This window comes from Pleurodeles waltl, chromosome 11, assembly GCF_031143425.1.
Source record: "Pleurodeles waltl isolate 20211129_DDA chromosome 11, aPleWal1.hap1.20221129, whole genome shotgun sequence".
Lineage (NCBI taxonomy): Eukaryota > Metazoa > Chordata > Amphibia > Caudata > Salamandridae > Pleurodeles > Pleurodeles waltl.
In genome coordinates this window covers 941,796,215-941,815,996 of record NC_090450.1, presented here as the reverse complement: position 1 = coordinate 941,815,996, position 19,782 = coordinate 941,796,215, and the positions used below count along the sequence as shown (strand labels likewise).

The window sequence follows — 19,782 nt, the reverse complement described above, 5'->3', positions numbered from 1 at the left end:
GCGTCTAGAGGGCAGTGGAGTGTGCCATCCTTCCAGGTACAATGACAGAAGTATCAATAGCTGTAGACCTTGACCCTGGGTGAAGACCCTCAAGGCTTTTTAATCAGGCCACCTTCTAATCATGGTAGGCACTCAGATATTCTACCTGAAAGACCATATTGATGTTGAGCCATATTTGTCCCCAAAAGGACTGTCTTTATGTTGAACCATATTGCCATAGCGGTGGTATTGCTGCAGCAGTGGTTTGTTGGCTGAAGAGACCATGTGGGGTGCTTGGCTTTGCACCTCCCTATGTGGGTGTGCTTTCTTTGTACTATACTCTCTCAAAAAAGGCACTTTATATTAATAGACCCCGGTGGCCTTGGACTCCCCACTATCTTTCATGCACTGTAGAGCCTCATTGACTATCACAAAAGAGACTGTTTCCAACTGCATATTGTACTTCCTGTTTAAATCTGGAGATTGATCCAAGCTTTCCTGTGCATTGCAGCAGCGTTGGATTACCACCTACTGGCTGTACGTTCTACATCTACTACTCACTTAAGTCTAGCGTTGGCAACTGTTTTGCCCTCATGCAGCACACAGTTTGCCCCCTCCCCTCCCCTTTTTTTTTTTTTTTTTTTTAACTTGTCTGGTAGGTGTTGCATGAGCACTTCTATTATGTCTCACTGCTAATGAGCGTACCGCCTGGGCAGGTCGTTTGAGTTTGCTGTGCACCACTGTGTTGCTTTCAAGCTCTCCATCTATCTCCCCCACCATGTCCACCCTCTTGCTTTCATTGTCTGGATAGGGCCCGATGGATGAGGGGGTATTTGCCCGCTTGCTGGCCACTGTACTTATTAGGGAGTCAGCTGATGTGTTAGCCAAATGAAGGTAGGGTGGTGGAAAACAGGAATTCCTTTTTTACCTTCTATATTAAGGCTTCAGCTGCAGGAGGCTCCTGGAATGACTCTCCCCCCTGATCTAGGACACTTGATAGCATGGGAAGACATTGGTCCCTTTTTAGGTCGAGCATAAGCATACGACCTCTTGTATACTTTTAAGTATATTTCTACTGTATAGCTTTTTCTTCCAGCTATTTCATTTGTTAGTTTCAGTGTCATTTAAAGACCCTTGCTTGCTAGGGATCAGTCATGCCTCTTTGTCCCTCCTTCTGTGTGGGAGTAGGGACCAACTACTGTATAATTAGGCTTTGTCCTGTTTATCTGGTCTGTAGGGGACTTTAAAAAAAACAAAAAAACATGTTTCCTGCTCCTGTCCAGGTAAGCTTCCCTTTTCATTTGCAGAATACTCTTGCTCCAAGCCTAGCTGTAAACAAGGCTATAAATCAGGCTATCTTCTTCTTTACCAAGTGTGCCTGCCTGTGGTCCCCCGGGTAGATGATCGCTTGTAATTGCTTATAGCATAGGCACCCAGCTCTAACAGGGCTCCGCAATCCTTAGAGACAGTGTCCACTTGTGCTCCATACTGGGATCCCGGTAGCAGCTCCATCAATGCCCCTCAGTTTACACACTCCAAGCCGTGCCTGTGCCAGAACCCCACACACACTGTCTGCCAGAGAACCTCAGTTCTTACAGTCAGTGCACACAGCTGTTTCAGTACTGGGACCTCAGGTGCAGCCCCATCAGTGCAAGCCCCTCAGCTGTGCCCGTGCCAGAACCCCACACACAATGTCTGCCAGAGCACCTCAGTTCTTACAGTTGGTACACTCTGCTGTTCCAGTACTGGGACTTCGGGCACAGCTCCATCAGTGCATCTCAGTTCTACTCATATTGGGTCCCCGCTCACATACAGTTCTGTTACAGGAGCTCAATTATAATATTCAGTCCCACTGCCAAGCCAATACGGGACCCAAAAGAGCAATACACAGCTCAGCCAGTGCACTTAAATTCTAACATCCAACGCCACTGTTGATGGGAACCACCACAGCTCCGCCAGAATCCATCAATTCCAACATTCAGTGCATGTTTCTTCTCAGTACTACGGCTCACACACACGCCCCTCATTTCTGTGGTTCAGAGGCAAAGCCACTCCTATGCTGGGCCCCACTCACAGCTTCACCAGGGCACCTCCAAGCTACCACTCGGCAACACTGGTACGCCAATACTAGGTTCCACACAAAGCTCCATTAACGTACCTCACTTCCGACACTGTGAGCTTGTTACCATTCCAGTACTGCAGCCCACATACAACTCTGTCATTGCTCCTCAACCCTAACCGGCAGCGCCCCATTATTCCAATACCAGGACTTACACTGCGCTCAGTTTCTCATTCCTCACCCACTGCCTTTGTTATTCCAGCACTGGGCCAGTACACAGCTCGGTCTATACTCCCAATCCTGATCTGAAGTGCCCCAATATTGCGGTTTTGGGGTCCACATACAACTGCTAATGCACCTCTTGCTGCTGCTGCTGTTCTGCAGTGCCCCCTGCTGTTCCACACTCTGACTTCTGTTTCAGGATGTGGTAAATGAAAGTGCTTTAGTTAAATGCTGGGACACTGGAATTATATGGTAGGAAAAGACGACATTATTAGGCAGGGTTGGCCAATATACGTAGCAAGGAAAGTCCAGTTATGAATTTACAATGCCAATAGCTCAAACTCAAGAAATTGCAAACCTATTGCATTGCAAATGCTTGTTTTGATCTAGAAGCAATGTTGCTAAGAGGAAGCATACTTCACTCTGCTCCTCTTGCAGTTATAGCCCATAAGAGTTACCCGCCCTTTCAATGACCATGTTGTATGAAGTAATGTCATTAGGTGGCAAGGGTCGGACAAGTAGGAGTCTAACTCTATCTGGAAAGTCGTCATTGATGTCTTGCCAGGCTTCAAAGGATTACCTGAATGTGAGGATTCTTGCTCTTGGAACTGGTGTTGTACTTTGAAGACCACCGCTTCCAACTCCTTCTTAGGCTCTTGTGTCAGTGGAGGTTCGAGGTCCTCTGCCTCTTGCTCCCTGTGTGCTTTGGTTTGCTGCTTGAGAGGCAGTGGGATCTCTGTAGCATTTCATTGAACATTTTCTTCTTCTGGATGGGGGCTTCCAGCTCGGCTTTGAGGTGCCTCTTTTCTATCTACCTAAAAAGATCACTGATCAACATAGAGTTCTGTCTCACTTAGCCCTCGATGTCTAAACGCTTTTCTGCATTAATGTCAAACCACCCTTGGGCACTGGTGTTGAACGGCTCTTTGGGTTCAGTGCCGCGTCATCCTCTCCCGTTGAGTTTGTCACTCCCAGGTCTAAGCTTGTTCCCAGAGTTTGCTTTCGAAGATGTCTTCTGTCCTGGATCTGTGGCGCTCTTTCGGCCTTGTTTTGGTCTCCAGTGATGAACGTTTCGGCGCTGCTGCAGGTTTTTTGAGTTTTGAATCCGATGCTCTTGGCTCCAGCATCAGATGTCCCTGTGGATTTACCTTGTGTTTGGTGTCTCGAGCTCCTGTTTTTCTCCAAGTGCCTTATCTTCACTGGACAACCAAAGGTATCAAAGGGAGTCCCGTTTTCCCTGCGGGGCAGCCATGACCAACCTGGGTTTGTCTTGCCAGGATCATTTTTGTGCAAAACTCTGCGCACGCTGTGTAGTCCTCTGAACGTTGGTCTTTCGAGATGCTGAGCTTTTAAACTTTGGGCTGTTTTTTTTTTTTGCACATACTTGCGGTGGCACTCCTGGCAAAATCTAAAGAGTGTATTCTCCTTGCACTTTTCGCATTCGCTGACACACGTGGTCTTAATGTGTCAGTCTCACCCTCTTTGTGTTTTTTCGATCTATGGTGTTTTCTCCTACCAAGTGGAAAGCCTTGCGATCTCCGATTTTCTCTTTTGTTTTTCCTTCTGCCTTTCTGCCAAAAAGACTTCTGTGGTGCAGCTTCTCTTTATTTTAACCCTGAGGCTCTCGCTGCTGCTTCCAGACCCCAGGACAGAAAAAAAAAATCTGAAAAAAGTGACTAGGTTGAGGAGTTTCCAGGGAATACGTCTCACAGGGATCGCCAAAACCCACAGAAAAAAAAATAATAATAATTAAAAGAGACGACGGACTACAATGGTCAATACTAGACCCAATGACTAGGAACAATGCACAGCATGTGAATGCAGGAAACATTTACACTGCACAACTAGACAGCACTGTTGTCCATTGTGGGCAGGATGGCACAAAGAAATATAATCATAGCCCGATGATAACTACATGCATTCTATGGTCGGCTTACACCTCCTCCAAGAGTGTTCCATGAACTAAATAGTATTATTACATCATTATTGAGCGGCAGAGGATTAAACAGAAGACACTACAATTAAGTGTATGATAAAGGAGGAATAGGCGTATCAGATATAGTAGATTACTACTTGGCATCACAGATCCAAAGCTTCCCATACTGGTAGTCTGAGGAAAGAGCTGCTAAAAGGCTGTTATGGTGGTACAGAATTGAAACATATGTACTTTGCATAACCTGTGATTACTGAAGGCATTACACACTTGATTACTCAGATCTAGGGCTGGCTCACCAGCTAAATCTAAAATAAAAATACAATTTGTAAAAAGGAAAAAAAAAACATTATGGGGACTTAAAGAATATAGACAAATAGCCCCTAGGGTCATAGCAGCAACCTGGATCCAAAAGGGAATAATACGGATAAGATACCTTTGTGAAGGTGAAATGCTCACTTTTGAAGATGCCAGAGAAAATCGTGGATTACACGAGGACAGTTTCTGCTATTTGAGAGAATGGGCATTAGAGCACAAGATACAGTGAAGGAGTTCCATAGTACACCTCTGAACTTTCATACACTACAAGCATTAAAAGCATTAACACATGGGGACGACCAGTAACAACAACGTACATGGCGATCACTTCAGAAAGCCTGAATGAAGAACCAAAGAGGAAATAAAAGCGGGACAGAGACTGAATGGAAAGACACCATAAAATACACACTTGTAAAGCATTGAGCAACTATATTTAAATTGACGCACTTGCAATATCCAAATAGAACATATTCAAGCAATTACGGTTAGCAAAATATATTGAGAATGAACTCCAGGTAACCAAGATACACTGCGGGGAATGCTAATTTTATTTATCTGCTTCACTATGGACATTTCTGGCTATTGCTAACTTACGGTTATGCTTAGTACACAAATGAGAGCATTGTCGTAGTTATGGCATTGCTTTAACTGAAATGCAGACTAGGCTTACACCAAAAGCCAAAGGGGAAACAAATGCAATACATGTTGACAATTTTAGGACTGATACTTGTATGTAGAAGTGTAGCAATGCACAGGAAAGAAGGGCAAAACACACGTTAAGGGCATACTTGAGTAGTGATTCTGACAAACAATGAATAAGACCTGCTCATACAGATCCAGAAAAATCTGAAAATGATTTAATAACATAGAAACAACTAATAAGACTCCATCAGCCCAAAAAACATAGCTAATGAAAAAGCAGACAATCCAAATCAAGAATTAGAACTTGCCCAATTACCAGAAAGAGATTCAAATAAGTAGGACAACTGACAGAAAAGCCACTACCAAAGACAGTATGTTAAAGAAAGAAAAAAGAGTTGCAACTGGGGATTTTAAATGTAAAAATCTAAGCAATCCATATTTCTATGCCTCACAATGAGAACATGATTTAAGGCTGTGTATGTTAATATTAAATTGTAAGATATGGGAAGGAGGAAAAATGTATGTGATTTCAGTTACTGCTTTCATTCAACAGAGGATTCAAAAATATTTGTACCACATAACATACCTCAGACATTAATCCAAAAGGCAGAGAGGAAAAAAAAACTAAACAAACGGTACTTGAAAAACAGGAACAGAACATGTGACAACACCTTCCTGTTGGTTTCCGCTACATAATTTCATATTATACTCTGTGCATAAGTAATGCACATACAGTACTTGGACTATGATTGCTGAAAGACTGTGCACAGACCACAATCTTTCTACTATTCTAGACTGTAATGTAAACCCCACTGTGATTCTGTGTTTCCCAACTCCTCTTTTTGAAAGCAGGTATTGGCCCCAGGCATCATTGTAAATCTATCTGCATGTCTGGTGATTCTCGCATGCTGGCTAAATGTTCTGTTAATATATACTGAGTTCTATTTCACTACCATTTGGAGCACGTTCTGCGCTGTACATTATTCTTCTATCAGCAATTCTTGATCTTAACAGTCATTTCAAGACCCCTTCTCCAAAACTTACAGTGGCTGTGAGGTTGATGCCTCCTTTATCCTTCTTCTTGAAACCAATGTTTGGAGGTTGCTTGTTCAGGCGTATGCCAAAACCCTCCAGTTCATTCTCAATTATCTTCTTGTGTCCTAGTGGCTTTAGTACATCCAGTACAATGAGAATCAGGTTACATGTGCGGGCAACTGTGGAAAGAAACAGCTCAAGGGGATGAAGTGAGCGCTATAAAATGCATATAAATTAGTGCTAGTTATTTAACATAGGAAAATTAAATTAGCGAGGCAAGCAGATTCTACACCATTAATAGAACTGAACAGGCTGGTAATTCTGCCAAAGAACTATTCAAGGTGCTTAATGAATTCACCAATCTGCATGCCTGTATACCTGCTATTCACCTGCTGATCACCTCGAGGGAATTATTACTTAAACCTATCAGAAATGTGCTATTCAATCCTCGGAAGCTGAAGATATTGAGTTACAGATGAATAAATCAACAAACTACCCTGTATTATTGGAGACTTTTGCTGCAATTTCCCAAGAGCAAGTGCAGGAGATGTTAGACATCTACTACACTTGTTCTTGCAGGACCCCTGTGCCCCTCATATAGTGGCCAGCCCATCAGACAGCCTGTCAGTCATATTAACACCTTCCAATTTATTGCTAGACCCGACCGACTTCTGACCTTGTTTTTTGCTCGTTTTAGGAATCTGCACACTTTACTACTGCTAACTGGTGCTTGTGCTCTCTCCCCTAAACAAGGAAACATTTGCTCATACCCAACTGGTATATTTAATTTACCTCTAGGTTAGTGGTTCCCAACCTTTTGACTTCTGTGGACCCCCACTATCAGTACTGGAACCCAGGGATCCCCACTGAATCATAATTGGAATCCCTTGGACCCCCAGACCACAGGTTGGGAACCACTGCTCTAGGTCCCTAGTAAAGTGCACTAGATGTGCCCTGACCTGTAAATTAAACACCTGTAGCACTGATCGTGCCACCCACATAAGTAGCCCCTTAACCATGTCTCAGGTCTGCCATTGCAGCCTGTGTGTGCAGTTTCACTGCCACATCGACTTAGCATTTAAATCTATTTGCCAAGTCTTAAATTCCCCCTTTATTACATATAAAAGTCACCCCTAAGGTAGGCCATAGGCAATCCAGAGGACAGGGTGCTATGTAAGTCAAAGACAGGACACGTACTTATACGTTTTACATGTCCTGGTAGTGAAAAACTCCCAAAGTCGTTTCTCACTACTGTGAAGCCTGCTTCTCTCATAGGCCAGCATTGGAAAATCCCTTATATTCTTTTAAGCGGTAAATTCTGATCTGAGAGGAGTAGCCTTGTTTTGTTGACATGGTTGGAATGATAGTGAGAAATCCTACTGGCTGGTGAAGTTGGATTTTACATTATTATTTTAGAAATGCTAATTTTACAAAGTAGGCATTTCTCTGCCCTTACTGCTCTTTATGCCATACAGCCAGTCTCCAATCCACCTCTGCTCTGTGCCAGTTGACAGCTCCCCTTGTGCATTCCACCCAGAAAACCATAAACACAGAAAACTCCGCTGCATCTGCATATTGATGGGACTGTCTGGGCAGGAAGGGTAGAGGGGCTTTTGTTTACACTTCCAAGGCTAGATGCCTGCCCTCACGCAAAGGACTGAAATTCCCCCATAGATCTCCTGGCAGACTGGGTTGAAAAGGAAATCTGTGCACTTCAAAACCACTCTCTGAAGTTTCCTCCACTTTAAAGGCACTTTTGGGTGTATATATACTGGGTCTGTGACCCCACCAAATCTGACACATATACCTGCAAATGAACTTTGTCAAAGGGACTTCCTGACTGCCAAAAGTGCTCATCTGGACGGCTTTTCTGGAAGGACTGCTTCTCTCTTACTAGTTGCCCTGCTGCTTGCTGGCCCCCGACTCTGCTGGAAGGGCTCCCCCTGTCCCCACAAGTGTTTTCCCAGGGCTTGGATTGAGTTTGCCTCCGTTCTAAAGTCTCACGGTCATCGAAGACTTCACCAAACAGAGAAAATCCAGCCCGTCAGAAAATCAACGCACCACATGCCAAAAAAACAAAAAAATAAAAACCTGAAAACACAAAAATCAAAGCAATGCCTGCAGAGTCAACACAGTGCCTGGCCTGTCTCAGCTGGAAAATCATCGATTCGCCTGCTGAATTAATGCAACACCTGCTCCATCCTACCAGCACGTTTTGGATTTTCCACACATCAAAAATATTCCTGCAGCGCAGTAAGGAAGCAAAGCTGTGCTTTCGAAAAACTGATCCATCACTTTGCCCCATGGAAATAAACGACATTCACCTTTGCTGCACTGGAAAAAACATTGCATTGCTTTATTTTCCAACGCATCCCCTCCACTTCATTGTTATTTTTGACAACCCAGGTACTGTGTTAACAGGATACAACCACTGTTTCTTGTGGATTAAGACTTATTTAAACCTAAAAAAGGTGATAGATTGACTTGTGCATCTTGGATTGTGTTGCGAATTATCCTGACTAGGATTGTGGTCCCTACTTGGACACGTTGCATACCTCTGCCAACTAGAGACCCAATTTCTAACACTTATCACTAGACTAAGCAAAACTGCAGCTGGATTAGAAATCCGCTCAGGTCACCCCTATTTTAAAGAACAATAATAGACCCCCAACAACCTTGCCAATTATCAACCCATCTGGCTCCTTCCCCTTCTAGGCAAGGATTGAGGGTCTTTGTTAAGAAACAACTTTCCTCCTATTTGGAGGATTGTGGCTTACTGGACCCTCTCAAACTGGTTCCAGAGCTTTCCATGTTACAGAAACCCCATTGGTGGCAGTAGGTGACTCAATTAGACTCTCACTGAATGCTGACCCTCTGGCTATGCTGATATTACTCAATCTGCCAGCTGCCTTACATCCCAATCTGAGCTGTAGGCTTTTTGAGACTGGTATCTAGGGAAAAGCCTTCCAATGAATCATAGATTTCTTGGAAAATAAGACCCAGACTGTTTCACTAGACTCCTTTAAATCCTGAACCATGGCAATGAACAAAGGGGTCCCTCAGGGGTACTCTTTGAGGCCTACTTTGTTTAACCCCTTCACTGCCAGGCCTTTACCCCTTCAGGTGCCAAGCCTTTTTTGGGCTATTTGGGGCAGTTCGCGCTTAGGCCCTCATAACTTTTTGTCCACAAAGGCTACCCACGCCAAATTTGAGTTATTTTTTTCCAACATCCTAGGGATTTTAGAGCTACCCAGACTTTGTGGGTTCCCCTGAAGGAGACCAAGAAATTAGCCAAAATACAGCGAAAATTTCGTTTTTAAAACAAACAAAAAAAATAAGAAAAAAGGGCTGCAGAAAAAGGCTTGTTGTTTTTTCCCCTGAAAATGGCATCAAAAAAGGGTTTGCAGTGCTAAAATCACCATCTTCCCAGCTTTCAGGAACAGGCAGACTTGAATCAGAAAACCCAATTTTTCAACACCATTTTGACATTTTACTGGTACATACCCCATTTGTACTATTTTTTGTGCTTTCAGCCTCCTTCCACTTAGTGACAGAAATGGGTGTGAAACCAATGCTGGATCCCAGAAAGCTAAACATTTCTGAAAAGTAGACAAGATTCTTAATTCAGCAAGGGGTAATTTGTGTAGATCCTACAAGTGTTTCCTACAGAAAATAGCAGCTGAAATAAAAAAATATTGAAATTGAGGTGAAAAAAACTGCCATTTTTCTCCACGTTTTACTCTAACTTTTCCCTGCGATGTCAGATTTTTGAAAGCAACATACCGTTACATCTGCTGGACTCTTATGGTTGCAGGGATATATAGGGCTTGTAGCTTCATCAAGAACCCTAGGTTCCCAGAGCCAATAAATAAGCTGCACCTTGCAATGGGTTTTCACTCTAAACCGGGTATACAGCAATTCATTTGCTGAAATATAAAAAGTGAAAAATAGGTATCAAGAAAACCTTTGTATTTCCAAAATGGGCACAAGATAAGGTGATGAGAAGCAGTGGTTATTTGCACATCTCTGAATTCTGGGGTGCCCATACTAGCATGTGAATTACAGGGCATTTCTCAAATAGATGTCTTTTTTTTTTTTTTTTTTTAAACATACTGTCTTACATTTGGAAGGAAAGAAGTAGAGAAAGACAAGGGGCAAAACACTTGTTTTGCTATTCTGTGTTTCCCCAAGTCTCCCGATAAAAATGGTTCCTCACTTGCGTGGGTAGGCCTAATGCTCACGAAAGGAAACACAACATGGACACATCGCATTTTTACATTGAAATCTGACATGTTTTTTGCAAAGTGCCTAGTTGTAGATTTTGGCCTCTAGCTCAGCCGGCACCTAGGGAAACCTACAAAACCTGCGCATTTTTGAAAACTAGACACCTAGGGGAATCCAGTGGGGCTCTGACCAGGTTCTGTTACCGAGAATCCTTTGCAAACCTCAAAATTTGTCCAGCAAAACACTTTTACCTCTCATTTTAGTGACAAAGTTCTGGAATCTGAGAGGAGCCACTAATTTCCTTCCACCCAGCATTCCTCCAAGTCCCCTGATAAAAACAGTACCTCACTTGTGTGGTCAGGCCTAGTGCTCGCGAAAGGAAATGCCCCAAAACACTATCTGGGCACATCAAAATGATCAAATACAAAAACTACCTGTTTTTTTGGGGGATGCTGCCTTTTTGGTCCTGGGCTCAGCATCCATCTAGGGAAACTTACCAAACCCAGACATTTCTGAAAACTAGACACCCGAAGGAGTCCAGGGAGATGTGACTTGTGTGGATCCATCAATGTTTTCCTACCCAGAATCCTCAGCAAACTTCAAATTTAGCCTTAAAAAAAAAAAAAAACTTTTTCCCCACATTTCTGTGTGGCATCACCGCACCGGGACAAATTTCCTATCACCCAACGTTCCCCCTCGGTCTCCCGGTAAAAATGATACCTCACTTGTGTAGGTGGGCCACGCGCCTGCGACAGGGAAGAGCCAATAACATGTTGAAATTGAGGTGGGAACCAAAGCGTGTCCAAAAGGGCAGTTTGAAATAACATTTTTAGGCTGACAAGTGCAGCAGGCTTTCTATTGGTATAGATGACAATGTTGGGTGGTAGGAATTTTGTGTATTCCTGCAGATTTCGGAAGTTTCCACCACAAAAATGTGGGAAAAATGTGCGATTTCCAGCAAAGTTGGAGGTTTGCAGGGCACCGTGGGTAAGAAAATGGTGCGGGGTGCATGTGAAGCCAGATGTTAAGTTTTCATATGCGTCTGGGTCTTGTGGATTTTTCTACATGGCAGCATCCCAAATTAAAAAAAAATGGCCTAAAAACAATTTGGCCCGCTAGGGAGCGACCCTTGCCTAAGGGGGTCGCCCCCCACACATAAAACAAAAAAATATATATATATATATATGTCTATCCCTGGTGTCTACCGGTTTCTGCACCGCTCCCCCTACCCCCCTCCCAAAACAATTTGGCCCCCCAGGGAGTGACCCTTGCCTATGGGGTCGCTCCCCACACAAATGAAAAAAAAAAAAAAAATAGATATATATATATCTATCTCTCCCTGGTGTCTAGGGGATTTCTGCACGGGGTGGGGTGGGGACGGGCAGAAATGGCCAAAAATGATGTGCCCCCCTGGGGAGCGGCCCTTGCCCAAGGGGCCGCTCTGCTCATTTCACCCAAAAAAAACAAAGGCCTTTCCTTTCATGCCTCTGCTGGTCCCCTCCTCCCGAGCGAAAAAGAAATGCTGAGCATTTCTCTTCCGCAATCGCGCTGGAAGATGGGAGGTGACCTCTGATGATGTCAGCACACTCTCGCCTGCTGACCTCATCAGACGTCACTGGGGGGGTCGGGGGAAGTGATTCCCCTTCCAGCCATGACCTAGGGGGTGGGGGAGAGGGGTGGCCCTCGGGGGGGGGCAGGGGAGGGGGGAAGAGTGCTAGTGCTTCCCTCGAGGGCCAGTAATCTGACGTAACCATTACGTCCGTGGCCTGCAAGGGGTTAACATCTATGTAATCCCTCCCCACCCCCCACCGCTCAAATTGTCAAATCCTGCGGCTTTGATATATCTGTAGGAAAGTGCCATTTTTCTGGCATAGTAACCCCCACTTTTTGCCTGATGTCCGTGTGCTTGGACTGTAGTTCACTGGGATTTTGCTAACCATGTCCGCTGTGACGGTGCTTTCTCCCCTGAATTTAGTTGTTTTGTTACTTTTAACACCCAATTGGCATACTGGTGCACCCATGTAAGTCCCTAGTATAGGGTACCTAGGTACCCAGGGCATTTGTGCACCAGGGATCCCCTATGGGTTGTAGCATGTATTATGCCATCCATAGGAGCCCATGCAAACTGGTACTGCAGGCCTGCCATTGCAGCCTGCATGAAAGGGTTTATGCACCCTTTCATTGCCAAACCTAACCACTACACTTAGACATTACAAGTCACCACTCTGGGAGGCCCTTCAGCCCAAAGGCAGGGTGCATGTCTCTAAGTGTGAGTGTGCCCCTGCATGAGCAGGGTACCCCCTATAGACCCCAGCCAAATTCCTGGAGTGTGGAGAAGCCATCTTAAAGTATGTAGTGGACACTGGTCAACACGAGTGGTCCAACTACATTATGGCTACTCCAAATCTAGGCATATTTGGTATCAAACACCGATTATAGTGTTAGTTGCATGATACCATGTACTCTGTGGGTGCCCTAGCAGAGCCTCCAGTTCTGCCTGTGCAGCCTTACGGGTTACAGCTTCCAGCCCACGCTGCTGCGGACCCTTAGACACTTATGTCCTGTTGCTGATGAGCCAGGTTCATTCCAGAGGAGCAGGGCAAAGGATTTCCTACAGGGGAGAGGTGTGACTACCTCTCTCTGTGTATTAGGTGTCTAAGTGCCTCTGAGCACCACCAGACTGCTTTCAAGTGCACATGTGGTGCCCTCCTTGCATAATCCGGTTTGCACCAGTTCAGGAACCCCTGGTTCCTGCTCTGGCTTGAAACTACACAAAGGACAGGGGAGTGACCACACTATGTCCAGCCTCTCCCCTAAAGGGGTGCCAAGAGTTCTGCCTGGTGACCACTTGATTTTTCCATCTTGAAAATAAGATGTGCAGAGCCCCTGGGGGCACGTGGTTGGTTAGGCCAGGTAGGAGACTTTCCTGACCCCCTTCTGATAAGTGGGTCACTGCAGAGTGACCAACCCCCTTTTGGAGTTAAGGTCTCCTCACGGTTGGGTCCTCACATCTGTCAAGCAAGACTCTCTGGCTCTGGAGTGGAAGGTTCCCACTGCAACATTGTTTCTCTGGATCTTGCAAGAATTCCCATCCTCCAGGATCACAAGAACTCTGTATGAACCAGGAACAGGCCTTGAAAAATCATGAAAATGTTACCAGACCTGCAGGTTCAGTAACTTGAATAATCTACTCGACCTAACAGTAATGTACTTGACCTGTAAACAGGTCTCAAATTATGTGATCCTAAGCAAATAGTTTACAGTTGCCTTTTTCTTCAGTCTCACATATGATTGCACCTTCAAATATGTGAGCTCAGCATTTCTGCAGTACAAAAAAAAAAACTTGTTTGAATGAGTAAACTAAGGTTTTCTGCATTTATCACTAGAATCTAGCCCAGATATAGGGGATACATGACTTGCTTTTTGTTTACTAGTAGCATTGCCATCAGGGTAGGAGTGTTTCTCAGTTTAACACTCACTTTTAAAAAATAGATTACTAAACCATGACGTGCTAGCATACACTCATCTACAGACAGTAAGTTTCCGAGAAATGTGCAAAAACCTTTCCACTAACCTGCAGCTTTACTGATAAAACTATATAGTGTATTAATCTGTGAAAATTGGGTTTCAGAAATAATATCCTTTACACATCAACACGTATTCTGATTTGTTCTCATCCTATTAAAATAAAATAAAAATAAAAAAAAATGTCCTTTCCCAGCTACTGAGATATTTTGAAATGTTTGTACAGTTGACTTAGTCATTTAAATGTAGCGTGTTAGGAAAAACCTGACACCCTATAGCCTTTTATTTCACACACTAAACAGCAGGCCAGACAGTTCACCTTACAAAATACTGGAACTCTGCAGTCAGAAGGAAAGTTAATTGTAAGACAAACTGACTTTTGACCACTGTGTGAACACAGAGCAAATGTGACATACAATAACAAGTTGTAAAGGCATCTTTTATTGCCCCTCTAATTTCTGACTGAACGCCTGTTCTTTGTCAACTTGCCAGAGGGGACAAGTAAGTCCTAGAAATAGCTTGACCTGCTCAAATATGACTTGCCATAGCAAGTGGTCGAGTACATTTTTTTAGCCCTGAGGAATCACAAAAGAATCACCCCTCGAGTGAAGGAGCCACACCCCTAGTCTGCTGTCCCTGGACATCCGAAGATCCTGCTTCACAAGTGGCAAGTCTGTGGCCTCCTCTGGATCCTGCTTGTCTTCTATCAAAGTTGGGAGACTGCAGGCCCTTGCTCCTCCCACTAGACTGGCACCCCTGTGCTCTGGACTGTTGCACTTGCCAAGACTTGTTGGCTCTTCCTCCGGGAGATCCTCAGGCTCCAAGAGAGCTTCTGCTATCTGATCACCTATTCACAATCACTAAGGGTTACCTGGACTCATTGTAGGGTGCCACACCATAGAAGTACACCATAAACTGAGCCAGTCTCCTACATTATCTTGTGCAGATGATAACCATTTAATCATCTCATTTGGGGCAGATCTGGATAATGTTAAGATTAGATTTACTGACTGTGAGGAAGACAGTAGCTTGGACGACGCTCTGCCGTCTTCAGCTCAATGGAGACAAGACAGAAATTCTGCTGTTTAGGAAGGCACAGGCCCTCTCTGTTCAGTAGATTGGTGGCCATCCGAGTTCGGCCCTGCTCCATGTCCCAGGGGGTAATTTAAAACTCTCTGTTTTATGGTCAACGAGAACCTCTCTAACATGTTCTGTTCGTTTGTGGCACCGGTTTTACTACAGTTTGTTTGCTTCAGAAAGTGCTCCTGTGGCTTTCATCGAGTTCCAGGAAAATACTAATTCAAGCCCTGATCGTGAGTCATCTTGACTATGGGAATGCCCTGTTGGTAGCAGCCAATTAAGCTCTTCTTTCCAAACTGCAAGTTGTAAAAAAGATGGCAGCGTGTTTGATCTGTAATCTTCCTCCTGCTACGCATTCTAAAAGCTCTCCACTGGCTACCAGTCCGAAAGCAGTCCCCGTTTAAGCTTCCTGGTCTTATTAATCAATCTCTGGCATGCAAGATCCAGGTTTATATGCGAAGGAAGCTCATTCTATAACACCCCTGCAGAAATCTCAAATCTATGGACAAAGTTTTGCTGTGTCCCTGTCGTATCTAATCCTTGAGATATGGCAGCCCGTCTTTCTCCTACCTTGCCCCACATCCCTAACAGCCCAAGTGATTTTAGCTGGCCTGCACCTTTTATTGGCAGTTATGAAGTAGTTGGTATGCCTCAAATCCTTAAAGGGTTCACTGGGTGATTTTGTTGGCAAAGGAAGGTTTGTGACTGGGCAACATTTGGATGAGGGGTTTTGGACTTTCTGGAGATTTCTTTAGAATAGCAGTAACTATGGCATGCCTTAGTGCCTGAAGGGGAGACCTTTACAACCATGTGCTTCAGCAGCATTGGAGATTTTGTTCTTCCTATGCCGTAAATAACCTAAGAGGTGATCATAAACTAACGCTGGCTATGAAGCCCAGACTGGACATTGCTCTGCACCCACCCAGACGACTTCTCAAATGTCAATATTTTTGTTTTTCTAAAAATTAGCCTTGGCAACTACTGTTGAGATAAGGGCTTTTACACTGACAAATCTTGAGGAGTTCCTCATCTGATTTGGTAACTTGCCAATCTGCCATACACATGTTATTCTGTGTACCTTTCTGAAATAGCCTTGTGTGGTTACTTTGCACTGGATAGCATTTGCTTTCAGCCTAAACTTAATCCAGCACAGTACAGAGTTTCGACTGGACCTCTCCATATCGGAAAGATCTAGGTTGAACTGGGTATCAATGCCGTAAGGCTGGCTTTAGTTGACTTTCATGGAGAGAGGTCACCGCATTAAGCATACTGGTGATGCTAGTGTGCAGGCTAGAAAACAGAAAGTCAACATTGGCATCCTTTGGTGGTGGGGTACTTAAAGTTTTATAATTTGGAATCTCAGGTATGGCCCTTTGAGTCCGTCTAGAACCGAGACAGGGAAATGCTTCCCTGACATTTGAACAGCTATTATAGCTAAGAGGGAGCAGCCCAACTAAATTCATGGTTAGAGAGCAGCCACAAAGGTTGGCCCATTTTCAGAAGAGATCAGGACCACGTCATGCCCTGCATTGGGGTCACTGACTGGCTGCTTGAAGCCAACTGTGAATTTCACATCTAGTATATCTACCTACATGTCAGTCTCTCATAAGAATGACCAAGTGGAATGGGCTTGGGGCCTAAATTGAACCTGGATACCTGCTCTAGAAACTAAAATTATGTATGTAATAAAGTGCACCCTATCACATACTATAAGCATTGATTAAGCCAGAGTCCTAGATGCACAAGAATTCAATCCTTTAGATAATCAAAAAGAAAATGCGGCAGGAACTTACAATATCCTTTTAATGTACAGCAATGGCATTTTCTCCATGATAAACATGATAAACATGATCTCACATTAAATTTCTGACTATCAAACTTACGTTCTTACTTGATCTGAGTTCTTTGGATAGCTGAAACTGATTGTCTTCAAGAACAGCCTGCCTCTTAAAATAACAAGTTTTCCTATGTGATAAGCAGCAGAGGGGCTCAGAGTGCCCCCAAATTATTCTAAATTGAGACTTAGTTCAGAGCTAGACAGTGAATTCCTCCTGGGCAAGGCCTGGTCTAGACTCATCATTTGACCCCTAAATACTTGAGTTTGCGGAAGCCTCTCTGAACGTTGTATATTCTTTTTATTAGCCAACATGACGATAATTCAGTTTCTCGAGGGGCCCCTGATAAAGTTGATACACTGACAGCTTAACTGTCTGTCAAGTTCTCTGCATAACTGACATATCCACATGGCACTCTAAACATGCCTAAAACCTCAAGACTAGAAAGAGACTTGCACTCACGATTATTGCATGGACAATTTATGGGATAGTATAGGTATTAAAAACAGCCATGTGCAGTGAGAGGATGCTAATGTGAAACTGAAGGTTAGAAAGAAAAAAAAAAAACTTCTCACCTGCAATGACTTGTCGACCTCTACCCTTTCCATCTTTGGCACCTTCAATGATACCTGGTAGATCGAGAAGCTGGATACATTGGAAATAAAATTGGTGAAAATCAGTTGGGGGCAATAAAATCTCAAAATAATGGCAAACATCTCAAAATAAATAATCTTGGGCCAAATCTCAAATGTCACCTTACTGAAGCATGCACTAAGCAGAATGCCACCTCATCTTCTGAGAAGCTTGCACCAACAAAAGACCAGATCTCAAACAGCTAAGCAAGGCAAAAAGCCATATCATTGATTGCTGGCTGCCAGATTCCAGTTTCTTTAACTTCCATCACCTGTGGAGGCTGTATCACAGCCCATTTATTGAGTCTAGAGTATTCCTGTGCCAACTGGTTCACCCCCCAATGGTGGCACATCCTAGATATCCTTGCTCCTGAAGGGCACAACACCCATCGTCTGGCCCACAAATGTAAAAAGCCTTTACTGTCACCCACAAGCACGTTAACCAGGCAAGCGAGAGACAACCTCCAAGCTACTCACACAGCACTTACCACTCTGTAACTCAGTTTGCCATGTGCAATCTCATTTACATGTACTCCAAAGACCCTGCCGGCAACAAATGTTCCTTATGGAGCGAGGAACAAAAATCTAAGAAAAACAGAAACCCTAAGTCCTCACTTCAAAGTCCCTCTGCACAACACGCAGACAATGCCTTGCAAAGCACTATAACACCATTCATTAGGCTGCCAACAAAAGCAAAATTATCAAGACTATCAAGCACTGCATCAACCTCTTGGACAACACTTCTATCCTACACTCCGCAAAAAAAGTGATATTCCATCAACAACAACTTCTGTGAAAAAATACAGCAGAGATGACAACACATTAACACCAAGTCTGTTTCTCCTCTTGGACGCATCCCTTCTCATAGTATGGTGGGAATTGTCATCCTTCAAAATCTTATTGCTCTGAGATATTTGATACCCTCAACGCCACCTCCTATGAAAAAGTTGCCTCAAAATCACACTTCATTAAAGCTCTTCCCTCAGAAGCACTCCCACCCCTACTCACCATTGTCCATGCCTTTCTCACTCAAGGCTCCTTACCAGAAGATGTAACTACAGGCCTGCTCCTCCACTCCAAAGGAAACCTGCACTAGACCCTGATGACTCCACTCATCGCTCACAAACCTTCATCTGCAAGATTGAAAAAGCAGCCTATGCTAAATTCTACATAACATTAACACTAACCATCTCCTCCATGACTACCAATCTTGCTTTAGATCATGCTACTGCAGAGACAGCTACCATACATATCATTGACAACGACCCCATAAACAAAAATAAGCATTAGAAAAGACAGTAGGTCTTGCTTACATAAGAGCTATTGGCTTGGCAATGTGTTTTTGCCATGTTGTGTACCCCTGTGGCTGATGTTCAGTATGTCTAAAAGTTAGTGGTGTGGAGGGTCATACACTGGAGTGGGGGAGTAGTGTTGTGAAGTGGATTTGTAGGAGTAGATTGCTCACCCCTACTCCATGGCAGAATGGTAAAGGGGAGCAGAGTTCAGTGGCAGGTAGTGTTGTAGCGTGGAGTAGGGTGAAATAGGGTGGATTGGGTTGTATTTGATTGAGGTAGTCTGGTGGACTGGAGTAGAGTGGGATGGATTGGATTAGGGTAGGACTAGGTGGAGTGGGGTGGATTGGAGAGGGTGGATCTGATGGGGTGATTGAAATAGGGTGAGGTGGACAGGACTGAGGTGGATTGGAGTGAGGTTGATTAGATTGCATGGAATGAATTGAAGTGATAGGACTGGATTGGGGTGGAGATTGGATTGGGGTAGAGTGGAATGGACTGGGGTGAGGTGACGTGGATTGGAATGTGGTACTTTGGAGTGGGACGTATTAGACTGGACTAGAGTGGGGTGGATTGGACTCACTGAAGTGTAGTGCGGTCGACTGGACTCAATGGAGTGGGGTGGACTGGGCTAGAGTGGAGGTCGACTGGATTAGTGTGGGTGGACTGGACTGGCAGGGGTGTGGAATTTAATAAAATATCTACTTGTCCATGGGACATGCTGCTTCATAAGCCTACTTATCTTATAAAAATAAATCGACTTGTCCCTTTGGTGCCACTTAGAGTGGCGACTAATTACGTCAGCAATCTCATTATGTAAGAGCTCTGGTGATTATGCCAGGGCTACTACTATAGTAGGGCTTGAACACTAGCAATTTCTTTATTTTGTCACCTTTGTGCAGATCTACATATTGCGGCTGGAGGAAGCAGTAAGAAATACTTAAAGGGTTTGAATGCCTTTGAGTCCGTGCAAACCTACTAACTTGCATGTTTTAAGGATTTTCAT

General features: G+C 44.1%; 1 protein-coding gene across 1 annotated transcript in view; it reads right to left on the bottom strand.

The window, feature by feature from the left end:
• The window catches only part of DRG1 (developmentally regulated GTP binding protein 1), an 89,463-nt gene that overhangs the window by 49,890 nt on the left and 19,791 nt on the right, over nucleotides 1-19,782 (bottom strand). The window contains exons 4-5 of the mRNA XM_069215073.1: nucleotides 17,428-17,497; nucleotides 6,198-6,367 (exon numbers count right to left, since the gene is read on the bottom strand). Coding sequence (XP_069071174.1) covers nucleotides 6,198-6,367; nucleotides 17,428-17,497 — 240 coding nt within the window. The remainder of the gene's footprint in view (nucleotides 1-6,197; nucleotides 6,368-17,427; nucleotides 17,498-19,782) is intronic.